We start from the raw sequence: 11,213 nt of genomic DNA, 5'->3' as shown, positions 1-11,213 counted from the left end.
GTGCGGGGGGCGGCGGGGCCGGTCCAGGTGCGCCCGGGGGGGCCTTTCCGTTCCCAGGGCCGTGCGAAGGGGCCGCTTCCTTCCCGCGGGGGGGCGCGGCGCCAACCCCGGCGCCGGCCCCGGGGACCGTGTTGACAAACACCGGGCAGGATGTGCGGGGGGGTAGACCTGGATCGAGCCCCCACTCCCCGCTCACCGGCCGCCGAGGCTGCGGGGTGACCCCATCTCAAGCAACAGAGCCCCACGGGATCTAGGGGTGCCCCCCGCCCGGAGCCCTGACTCCCCCTGGTTGTGGAGGTGCTCCCCCAGGGCATGACCTCTCTCTCAGGCTCTAGGAGCGTCCCCCTTGGCTTTCGGGGAGCCCCCCTCACTCTCCAGACCCCTGGGCTGTGGGGGTGCCCCACACTTAGGCACCCGTGGGGAGATGTGGGGCTTCCTCTCCTTCCCTGGGCGAAGACCCTCCCCAAGTTTTGGGGGTTCTCCCCCCTCCCAAGACCGTGTCCCCCATGAGTGTGGGACTCTCCCAGACTGTAGGGCTGTGTCCTCTGTATTCCCCCCAGGATTTGGAGAGCAGGGGGTGTCCCCGTGGGTGGCTGTGCCCTCTCGAGGCAACCACAGCCGGCTAGGTGGGGACCCCGTGGAGGCCCCCAGCGTGCCCCCCCCGGGTGGGGTGTGGGGCGCAGCTGGAGCCGGGCTGGCTGCCCCACGGCGAGAGCCGCGACGCCTCCTGCTCCGGCAGCGCTGGGCCGGGCAGGGTGCGGGCAGGGTGCGCGTCCCAGCGGGTCCCCTCCCTGCTCCCCGGCTCTTGGGAAGTGCTGGGAAGTGGGGTGCGCTCACCACTCACTGCCGGGGGGCCGAGCCGGAGGGAGAGTGAAGTGGGGGTTGCCCTTTCAAAGCTATTCCGGGTGCTGCAAGACTCATCACAGGGAAGGGTGGACCCAAGGGTGCCCCCACCCAGCGCTGCCGTGGGCAGGGTGCCGGCCCCACTGCGTGTGGGGGATTTGGGGGTGAAAGTAAGGCCCCTAACCCTGAGTAACCCCCCTGCCCACCCTCCTGCCACAGGTTTTTGTGGAGTGACTACACGGTGGAGGTTCGTCTGAATGACTACCTGGACATTATCTGCCCCCACTACGAGGAGGGCAGTGTGGACCCCCGGGCCATGGAGCGCTACACCCTGTACCTGGTGGAGCTCGAGGAGTATCAGGCCTGCAAGCCCCGCTCCAAGGAGCAGATCCGCTGGGAATGTGACAAGCCCAGCGCCCTACACGGCCCCGAGAAGTTCTCGGAGAAATTCCAGCGCTTCACTCCCTTCACGCTGGGCAAAGAGTTCAGGGAGGGGCACAGCTACTACTACATCTGTGAGTGCGGGGGGGCCGCGGAGGGCGGCTCTGAGGTGCTGCAGGGAATCGCCATCGGACTCCCCCCAAACCCTACCTAACCTGCCTCTCCCTTCGCAGCCAAGCCCATCCACCACCACGGTGAAGCCTGCCTGAAGCTGAAGGTGACGGTGACAGGCAAAGGCAGTGAGTATCAGCACCCCCTCAGGGCCCCCCCCTGCGTCCCCTCCTTCCCGCTCGCGGCGCCGGTGCCCAGCGTGGCCTTGGCCGCGGCTGAGTCACGGCCTGGCCGTGGCCTCTGGCCAGCCCCGGGTGTGGGCACGCGCGGCTTGGCCGGGAAGGTGTTGGTGGCGGGGAAAGGGGGGGCAGCCCACAGTGAAACAGGATTTTTGGGAAGGTTGGGGTGCTGCTTTTCCTTGACATGACCCCCCCGTTTCCTCCGCAGCTCCGGCACCACCTGCCCCAGCCTCGACACAGAAGGGGAGGATCCAGGCAGGTGTGTTGGGGGCTGTGGGTTGGGGCTGAGCCAGCTTCCCTTCCTGGGGGATGGGGTGTTCTTGGGGGCACCTGGCTGTGCCCAGCTGCCTTCCCTGGCGGGGACCAAGGCAGGCTCAGGTGGCCTGAACACAGCCACCCTCATGGTGGGACAGGGGTTTGTCAGGGGCGCTGGGCTAAGCTCATCTGCCCCTCCTGGGGGGCTCTGAGGTACTGAGGCTGGTGGCAACCCTGTGCAGGGGTGATGTGCTGCTGGCTGGGGGTATGGTTTATCTTCTGGGGTTGCTGATGGCTCCTCTCTTCACCCCCCCAGATGATGCAGCCGCACACGTGCTGAGGAGCGTGGGGCAGAACTCGGCCATGCGCAGCAGCAGCCGCCCCTTCACCTTCATCAGCCTCCTCCTGCCCCTCTTGGTGCCGCAGGGGCTCTGAGCTGCCCCACATGCCTGGACCCACCGAGGCTGAGGCCACTGGAGACCTCTGTGGTCCCAGCACATCTGCCCCAGGTGCCCTGCCCTGCGCACATCTGGGCGAGGAAAGGATTTATCAGTATTACGGGGCTGGAGAGCCCAAAGCCATCAGAGCAATTGGGGCCTTCAGGCTTCCCTGGCCCTTCCAGGACGGTCCTGGCAGCCAGAGGCTGAGCGGGAGCCTGGAGCTGGAGGGGCTGAAGTGCCCTAGACTGGAGAGGGGCAGGGGGCTGGCACCCCTGCCCCGCAGCTGAGCTCGCCCACCACCTTTGGGGTTTTCCCCGTGGTCGGCTAGAACTGGAACGTGTCCTGCAGGCGGGGACGTGGGGGTGGCCAGGTGACACCGGTGCAGGGGGCTGCTTACCCCCAGTGTCAGTGGTCAGGGAGGACAGACAGGCTGGAGATGCCCCGCAGCCAGCGGAGCGGGGTTATCAGGAACATCCCACTCCTCACTGTGCTGCACCCCTACCCCATCCTTCATCCCCTGGCCCTTCCCCATCCCTCCCCTCCGCTGGGTGCCGGAGGGGCCCCCAGCACCCCCTTTGTACAGCTTTCTAACATGGGACTTTTTATACCATTGTCGGGAATAAATAACCAAAACCATGCTGAGCTCCTGAGACCTCCCCCACCCTCCTGGGCCAGGCTCTCCTGGCCCCTGTGGGGGGTTGGGCTGGTTAATTAATTAATTGGCTGGTGTTTGCACGGGGCTGTTAAGTGGCGAAGTGCCACAGTGGCTGGCACTGTCCCCAGCTTTATCTGGTGACACAAAGGCCTCTGCGAGGGTGGGCCCCCCCCCTCCCTCTTCACCTTCCAGGTGGGGGGCAGCAACTCCTGGGTCAAACCCCACTGGAGTGGGACAGACCCCGTGGGATGGGACACCCCCAGCGGGGGTGAGGAGGGGCCTGAGCCGCAGCCCCTGGGGCTGGGTAGGGGACACAGCCTGGCTGCACCCCAGGGACCCCCACGAGGTGACCCCGGGGATGTGAGACCCCTGAGGTGTGGGTGCAGGGAGCTGGGATCACAGGGCTTTGAGACCCCTGGAATTGGGAACCCCAAGGAGTGAGAGTCCTGGAGAGGTGAGATCTTGGGGTACTGGGGTCACAGGGATGGATAACACCCGAATGTGGGATCCTAGAGCTGGAGGATCAGGGAGAGGACACAGGGATGAGTGACCCCCAGGATGTGTGTGGGCACCCTGGGACAGTGGGGTCACAGGGTCTTGAAGCCCGTAGAAATGCAGATCCCAGGGATGCACAATCCTGGGGAATTGTCACAAGGATGTGTGACTCCTGGAGGAGGCGTGGGTGGCTTCGCAGGGGTGTGCGACCCCCGGGCTGTTTAATCTGGACCGTGGGGTTGACCCTGGGGATGGCAGGACACGAGGCCCCCGCAGCTGCGGACCCCCAGATCTGGAGGGGAGCACTCAACACACGGGACCTATGGGGTGCAGCACCCCCCAAACCGGCCCCGGTGCCTGCGGGGCGGTCACGGCGGTGCCGGTGCTGCTCCCCCCGGCCGGAGCCGGATCCCCGCCGCCCCTCCCCGGCCGGTGCGCGGAGCCGGTCCCTCCCCGGTAGTGCGTCCCGCCCCGCTCCGCCCCGCCCCGCCGCGGGCAGCACCGGCCCCGCCGCGCTCCCGCCGCTGCCCGGGCTCCGGCATGGTCCTGTCGGTGCTCGCCGGGGTCTGCCTGGCCGCCACCCTCGCCATGTTCGCCACCGGCCTGTGAGCGATCGGCGGCGGCCCCGGGCGGGGGCGGCGGGGAGCGCAGCGGGGCCGGCTCGGGGGTGCACTGAGGGCCGGGGGGCGCTGGGGAGGACCCCGGGGATGGTTTTGGGGTGCAGTGGGGGCCTTGGGGAGGGGAATTGGAGGGTGCTGTGGGGCCCGTGGGGGATGAGGGTGCAATCAGGACACCGGGGCCGGTTTTGGGGGGCAGTGTGGGGACTGGTGGGAGGCTTGGGGATGCAATAGTCAGAGCACCGGAGGCATTTTGGGGCTGCGGTGGAGGCCATGGAGGGACCTTTGGGGGTAAAATGGGGAAGGTGTCAGAGCCAGCCTGGGGATGCAGTGGTGGCCATAGGGGTGCAGTGGGGAGAGCATCGGGCTCAGTTTGGGGGTGCAGTGGGACATGGATGGCTGGTGCAGAAGGATTGGGGGTGCGATGGGGATGGTGCTGAGTCCCATTTGGGGAATGAAGGGGGAGGAGAGTGGAGGGGTGCAGTGCCTGCTGGCTGCAGAAACTGGAGCCTCCCCACCCCAGCACTGCCCAGCACCCAGGAGGCTGCTGCACTGCTCCCCCCAGGTCTGACCTCCGCCAGATGTTGGCTACCAAGAGTGTGGAGAACATCCAGTTCCTGCCCTTCCTCACCACTGATGCCAAGTACAGCGGGGTCGGGCCCTGAGGAGGGGGGTCACATACATTTGAGGGGAAGGGGGGATCCCCCAGGCTGCAGCCAAGTGCCTTTGCCATATCCCTGCAGCAACCTGAGCTGGTTGGGCTATGGCTGCCTGAAGGGGGACGGGACAGTGATCACCGTCAACGCCATCGGGGCAGTTCTGCAGACCCTCTACATCCTGGTGTATCTCTACTACAGCCCTGCCAAGGTGGGGCAGGGGCCTGGGGCGATGGGGAGGATGGAGGACTCTCACCCTGACATCTCCCTGCTGTCCCTCCCAGCGCCCTGTGCTGCTGCAGGTCCTGCTGCTCCTGGCTTTGGTGGTCACTGGCTACGGCTACTTCACCATCCTAGTTGACACAGGGACACGCCTGACACACCTGGGGCTCTTCTGCAGTATCTTCACCATCACCATGTACCTCTCACCGCTGGCTGACCTGGTGTGTGGGGCTCGGCAGAGCTGGGGCTTGCCAGCCTGGGCCCTGCCTGACATTTGCTCCTGCAGGCCAAGGTTGTCCGGAGCAAGTCGACACGGTGCCTGTCCTTTCCCCTGACCGTCACCACCCTTGTGGCCTCCAGCAGCTGGACACTCTATGGCCTGCAGCTCCATGATCCCTACATCACAGTGGGTTGGGGTGGTGGAACACCAAGGGGTGTCGTCCCATCCCACTCTATCCCATCTCTCATCATGTCCCATCCCCATCCCACCCTGGCCTGCTTCATCCGCATTCCACCCTTCTCCATCCCATTCTGTTGTGTCCCCCTCCTGCCCCATTTCACCCCATCCCATTCCTATCTCACCCCACCCCCATCTCATCCTATTCCATCCCCATCTCGTTCCACTCCATCCTATCCAATCCCACCCCATTCCCCTCTTCATGGCTCAGCTGAACACTTGGCTTGGGGCCGGCCCTGTTCAGCACCGCATGTGTCACCCAGCCAAGGGTGACAAGGCTCAGCATGATGACTATTGATTTTAATTAATTAGCTGGGATGGGGCCAATAAACCTCCCCCAGCACCACAGGGGGAGGGGTACATCCACCCTCCCCCCATGTCCTCCTGCAGGTCCCCAATGTGCCAGGGATTGTCACCAGCCTCGTGCGGTTCTGGCTCTTCCAGCGGTACAGGCCAGAGCAGGACAAGCCCTACAGCCCCCTGCCTGCCTGAGAGGCCCCCTAAGGAGCACCCCAACTCTGGCCTGGGCTGGCCCCACCACTGAGCACCAAGTGCCACCACCGTCCCCTTGGCCATTCCCAGTGGGACACCAGGAAGGACCTCCAGCCCTGCATCCTTCAGCAAAGGCCCTGGAGCTCTCAGAAATCCATTTGGGGTGCCATAAGCTCCTCAAATCCCAGGGTGGGTGGATAGGTTTCCATGCCCATGGCCCTGCCTGGCAGCGGGATGGGGCTTCCAGGGGTCCAGGTGTCGCTTTTGTATGGATTCAAGTGCCTTTTAATAAATCAGAGACTTCCCAGTGCCTGCTTCTTGTACCTCCCTCCTGGTGCTGCTGCAGAGGATGGTCCAGCTCTTGGCCCTACAGCTGCTCAGGAGCTCCTTGTGGCCATACAGGGGCTGCTTGTGGTGGGGGCTCATCCTGCCACATCCTGGGCTCTGGCAAACCCTCAGCAGCTATCAGCCCTGGTGTTGGCTGGGTTGGGGCCACGAAGGGAAGACAGCGCTGCTCTGACCCTCCCTGAGCTACAGGAGCCACCCATCACAATGTGGGGGTAAAAGTGTGGAACTGACAAGCAGCCATCATGCCAGGAACTGGGAATCGATGGGAATCCTTGCTAAAACCCCGTGGATCGACTGGGCCTGGATCAAGCATCGATCCTACGTCGATTAACCAATTAACAGCAATCTGGAATGAAGATATCAGGCTGGTGCCTCCGTGGAGGGACAGGAAGGGCAGCAGACACTGGAGCCTTGCAGAAAGAGACCCCCACCCCATGCAGGACACCCCCAGGACAGAGGAGCCTCATCCCACACTCTGGCCAGATGACACTGTTGGGATGAAGGATGCAGTGCCAAGGATGCTGGCAGGAGCTGTGCTGAACCTCTGCTGCTTGTGCACATCTCACACAGCCTGGAAAAATCCATATAGTGGGACAGAGCTGAGTGCAGTGCCAAGGGAAGGAGGACGAGCTCCCGGCGTGCTCTGTCTTGCCCCTGTGGATCCAGGGCTCCCCGTACCTGCTCCGGCTGCTCCTGGGACTTGGCCCAGCGGGGAGGAGCCCCCTGCTTCCCCCCAGCAGCGGGAGCAGTTCCCAGCCTGCCCCCACAGCCTCGGGAAAGGACAGCTTTCTCCACTGACACACCTTGGCTGCCAACCGGTCGCTCCGGCTGCCCCGTGCCGGGAGCGGCCGTGACGTGGCCCCTTGTGCCAGGCCGGAGGCAGCTCCCGGATGCTTCCATGCAGGGAGGAGCTGCCACCAGGCTGCTGCCACATGGGCTGGGAGTAGCTCCTGATGGCCATGAGTAGAGGCCCTGGATTGCCCTGAGTAGCCCCTGGATGACCACAAGTAGCCCCTTGAAAGCCATGAGTAGCCACTGAATGGCCATGAGTAGAGGCTCTGGATTGCCATGAGAAGCCTACACAGGGTCACGGGTTGCTCACAGGCAGCTGTGAGTAGCCCCTAGATGACCACAAGTAGCCCCTGCTGGTCCTGAGTAGCTCACAGAGGACTGTCAGTAGCCCCTGATGGGCATGTGTAGCCCCTGGATGGCCACAAGGAGCCCCCTGGTTGGCTGTCAGTAGCCCCTGAGGGTCACAAGTAGCCCTGGGATGGGGCCAGATTGCTATGGTAGCCACTGCATGACCACAAGTAGCCACTGGATGGATACACGTAGCCCCTTTGAATGATCACAAGGAGCCCTTGGTTGGCTGTGAGTAGCCACTGATGACCCTGAGTAGCCCACAGAAGGCTGTCAGTAGCCCCCAGAGCACTGCTGTCCTTGCGCTGTAGTCCTGACCCCACCAAGGCCCCACGTGGCCAAATCCAGGGCAATGTCACCCCCCAACCAGCCGTGTGCCAGCGAGTGCTGGCAGCTTCCCACCCTGCTCCCACCAGCCTTTGCTGCTCAGGAAACACCTAATTAGCTGCTCCTGCTAATTAACCCGAGTCCTCCCTCCCGCTCCCAACTGCTCCTTTCTGCAGAGGACACACAGCTGCTAATTAAAATCCCAAAGTCCTTTGGCTGGAGGAGCTGGTGGCTGCCAGGGCAGCAGGTTCCTGCACACGGGGTCAGAGAGCAGAAATGGGGGTCCCCAGGAGCGGACCCCTCCCCAGACAGAGCCCCCCACCCTTCCCTCTTCCCAGCGAAGCCCAGTGTGGTGCTGGGGGTGGGCAGAGGAGTCGGGGGAGCTCCCCTAGAGCTGCCGGGGTTGAGGCGGGGACACCACGCCGCAATTTAAAGGTTGTGTCGCCCACCCCACCCTGCCAGTCCCTCTCCTCCATCCCGGGAACCCGGCCAGCGGGATGGGATGAGGCTCCTCCAGCTCCCACCTGCCGGGGTGAGCCACATCTGAGCCGGGAATGCTCCGGGCCACGGCCCGGTCCCGCATCCGACTCCAGAGCCAAGTTGCAGGGAGCTCAGCGAGGGACAGGCAGGGCAGAACCGGCTGTGGGGGGGTTTCACTGCAGCCCCTCAGAGAACTGAGTCTGTATGGAGACCCTGCCCCACACAGAACCCCCCAAGCAAACCCTCCCCGCACACCGCTGAGAGCTGAGCGATTCCCCCGGGGGGCTTCCAGCAGCACCCGGAGCCCCCCCGCCCGTCCCGGAACCACAGAACAGCACGGGCAGCACCGTCCCCGGTATTTATTGCGGTCCGAGGCGCAGCCCCCGCCGCCGCAGGTCGGCCCGCGCCGCCCTGATGTGCTCCTGCAGCTCGGCCGCCGCCTCCTCGCAGTCGTTGAAGGTGGCCAGGCGGTAGCCCACGGTGGCCAGGGAGTAGCAGCCGAAGGCCACGAGCAGGTAGACGGGCAGCGGCAGCAGCGCCTGGCGGAGCGGGGCCGGCGGCTGCAGCTGCGGCGGGGCCAGAGCCAGCGCGGCCCAGGCCGAGCCCAGCACGGCCAGCCCGCACAGCCACTGTCCCAGCTTGGTCATGGCGGCCTGAGGGGAGAAGGAGAAAGAGTGGAAAAAGAGAAGAGGAAAAACGGGGAGTGGGGGACCCATGAGAGGAACAGAGGGGAAAAGGGGAAACAGGGAAAGAGGCAGAGAAATGAGGCAAGGCCGGAGAGTAGAGCCGGGAGAGACGGGCCGCCCCCAGTCTCCCCCGGGGCTTCCACCCGCCGGACCGAGGACCCCCTCCAGAAACCGGGTCCGGGGCCAGCCCCACCCCCACCTGGCTCGGTCCCGCTCCCGGTGCTGCTCCCGCTCCCCGCCCGGCGTTGCGATGACGTAACGGCAGCGCCGCGCGCGCGGGCTACCGGGAGCTGTAGTTCCATGGAGCGGCGCGCGCGGGCGCCCCCTGCGGGCGGGGCGCGGCACCACCGGGACCCCGCCGGGACCCCGGGTCCGGCCCCGCTCCCGGTGCCGCAGGAAGCGCCGGGCTTTGTCGGCCGCGGCCGAGGCCGCAGGAAGCATCTGGTTTCCTCCACGTCCGGCCGGAGGGGTGCCAGGGGCCCGGCGTGGGAGCGAGTCCCGCCCGCCCTCCCACGGGCGCAGGGACCGCGCCGTTCCCACCCCCCCGCAGCCGGGCAGCCCCGGTGACCCAGCCGGTGTCCTGCGGAGGGCACGCATGAGTCTGTGATACCCTGCCAAACCCCTGAGCTGTGCCAGCACAGCGGTCTGGTGGCAGCTGGGGCCCTGAGCCACTGGGACACCCACAACCCCCCTGCCCACTCCAGCCTGCTCTAGTCCTGGCTCCACTGGCATCTCCCTCCCTTGCAGGTCTGGGCAGACAAAATGCCAGCAGCACATCTTCTATCCTTGGCGACCCCAACCTTCCCTGGGCAACCCAGAACCTACCCCAGGCTCCAGGGCCACTTCCAGCCACACCAGCACAGAGCAGGGCCAGAAACTGGGCCAGGAGCTGGCAGAGGAGACAAGAAGCTACAAAGAAATGGCTTTATTGGGCAGGGGGCTGTCCTGGATTGGCCATAGGGAGAGGGTTGCCCCAGGAAGGGGCAGCAGGACATCAATTTCTCTTCCTGCCCTTGCCAACAGCCTTGGCAGGGGCAGCAATTGGCGCTGTGGACTGGTAGAGAGTGGAGGAAATCTTGTTGATGTAGTAGAGACCAACCATGGAAAAGATGAGGCTATGAGAGCAGAAGGGAAGAAGCTGCTCAGTTGCTGGGGGCAGGAACACAGCAGGGTCATCCCAACAGCTTCCCTGGGATCCCACTGCACTGCCCTTTGTAAACCAACACCTTGTCCCTGGGTCCCACCCCCCTGCCCTTCCTAAACACTTTCCTCTTGGATCCCACTGTGCTGCTGCTCCCACCACCCCCCAAGGCTCCCTGTCAGTCCTGGCCCTGCCCAGCTTTCTGCCCCTCTCCCAGTGTCACCACAGTCCCTCGGGGTCCCCTTGGTGGCTCCCCACCCTCCAGGGCAGCTCTGGACGTACCAGGTGGTCACACAGACCCGGTGGATGAGGCCAGAGGCGAACAGGGCCAGCAAGAGGCAGGTGAGGACTGTGGAGAACCAGGAGACACACGGTGCTGCAGGGCTACCCCCGGTGATGGCAGGGGGGCATGGCTGCAGCAGCATGATTTCCCCCAGACCCACAAAAAGCTCAAGGGAAGCTGCCACAGCTCAAGGGCAGGGCTGGGACCATCCAGTGCCACTGCTGGAGCACCCCCAGCCCTTCAGACACCGATGTGTTCCCGTTCCCCTCCTGGGTTCCCACAACACTTACTCTCAGGGAATATCTTGGCCTGGAAGCCCTTGCCAAAGATGAGGTTCTCCAGGTTGTTGAAGGCCTGGTTGTGAGGTTAAGGGACAGAACAGGATCCCACCGTCCTCCCGAGCCTGCTCCCATCTCCCATCCTCTGTGCTCCAGCCCCACTCCTGGCCTTTGGACCTGCTCCTGTTCCCATCCCATGCCCCATTCCCAGCCTCTGGATCTGCTCTCAGCCCCTGACCCTGCTCCCCACCACCCCTTTGGCCCTTTTTCCAACCCCCTGATCCGGCACCCTGGTCCCACTCCCCCCCAGCCCCTCTCCCGTGCCCCGGTCCCGCTCCAGTCCCGGGGATGCCGTGAGGGAGCAGACGAAGAGTGCAGAGCCCAGCAGCCCGCCCTGGATCGTGAGCCACTCGGTGGAGGCGAGCTGCCGGCTGTACATCTGCATCCCGGCGAACAGCAGCAGCGACAGCAGCGACGACAGCGCCAGAGACGTGCCCGTTCCTACGGCTGAGCCCCGGGGACGACTCAGCACCGCCACCGAGACCAGACCCGGGGCTTGAGCCCACCCTGCACCCACAGGGCCGTGCCCCCCATTCCAGCTGCCCCCCCGCTCTTGTTAACCCCCTTATCCCCGTGCCCCCAATACCGCTCTGCCCTGTTACACCTC

The 11,213-nt window shown here is 65.0% G+C and overlaps 3 protein-coding genes across 8 annotated transcripts; 2 read left to right on the top strand and 1 right to left on the bottom strand.

Annotated features, from left to right (window-relative positions):
* Positions 1-1,069: 1,069 nt before the first annotated feature.
* EFNA1 (ephrin A1) lies at positions 1,070-2,911 on the top strand. The gene is made up of 4 exons (XM_015650183.1): positions 1,070-1,358; positions 1,458-1,523; positions 1,783-1,833; positions 2,146-2,911. The coding sequence occupies exons 1-4, from the start codon at positions 1,160-1,162 to the stop codon at positions 2,262-2,264; spliced, it is 435 nt and encodes a 144-aa protein (XP_015505669.1). The 5' UTR covers positions 1,070-1,159; the 3' UTR covers positions 2,265-2,911.
* A 990-nt stretch (positions 2,912-3,901) lies between these two features.
* SLC50A1 (solute carrier family 50 member 1) lies at positions 3,902-6,173 on the top strand. Of its 4 annotated transcripts, none has more exons than XM_015650020.3 (6): positions 3,902-4,024; positions 4,602-4,679; positions 4,780-4,903; positions 4,977-5,135; positions 5,201-5,320; positions 5,762-6,173. In XM_015650020.3, the coding sequence occupies exons 1-6, from the start codon at positions 3,960-3,962 to the stop codon at positions 5,861-5,863; spliced, it is 648 nt and encodes a 215-aa protein (XP_015505506.1). In that variant the 5' UTR covers positions 3,902-3,959; the 3' UTR covers positions 5,864-6,173. The 4 variants fall into 4 exon arrangements, with proteins under 4 accessions (XP_015505506.1, XP_015505505.1, XP_015505504.1 ...); XM_015650019.3 differs by having other exon boundaries at positions 4,560-4,679; XM_015650018.3 differs by lacking the exon at positions 5,762-6,173 and having other exon boundaries at positions 5,201-5,731.
* Positions 6,174-8,500: 2,327 nt separating this feature from the next.
* On the bottom strand, positions 8,501-10,584 carry DPM3 (dolichyl-phosphate mannosyltransferase subunit 3, regulatory). 3 transcript variants are annotated; one of them, XM_033519754.1, is made up of 3 exons: positions 10,559-10,584; positions 10,268-10,334; positions 8,501-8,811 (listed from the first exon to the last, which is right to left on the bottom strand). In XM_033519754.1, the coding sequence occupies exon 3, from the start codon at positions 8,803-8,805 to the stop codon at positions 8,518-8,520; it is 288 nt and encodes a 95-aa protein (XP_033375645.1). In that variant the 5' UTR covers positions 8,806-8,811; positions 10,268-10,334; positions 10,559-10,584; the 3' UTR covers positions 8,501-8,517. The 3 variants fall into 3 exon arrangements, with proteins under 3 accessions (XP_033375645.1, XP_015505508.1, XP_015505507.1); XM_015650022.3 differs by lacking the exons at positions 10,268-10,334; positions 10,559-10,584 and adding an exon at positions 9,670-9,843; XM_015650021.3 differs by lacking the exons at positions 10,268-10,334; positions 10,559-10,584 and adding an exon at positions 9,044-9,153.
* Positions 10,585-11,213: the final 629 nt, after the last annotated feature.

The sequence above is a fragment of the Parus major genome, chromosome 25LG1 (assembly GCF_001522545.3).
Source record: "Parus major isolate Abel chromosome 25LG1, Parus_major1.1, whole genome shotgun sequence".
Classification (NCBI taxonomy): domain Eukaryota; kingdom Metazoa; phylum Chordata; class Aves; order Passeriformes; family Paridae; genus Parus; species Parus major.
This window is presented reverse-complemented; position numbering and strand designations above follow the sequence as displayed.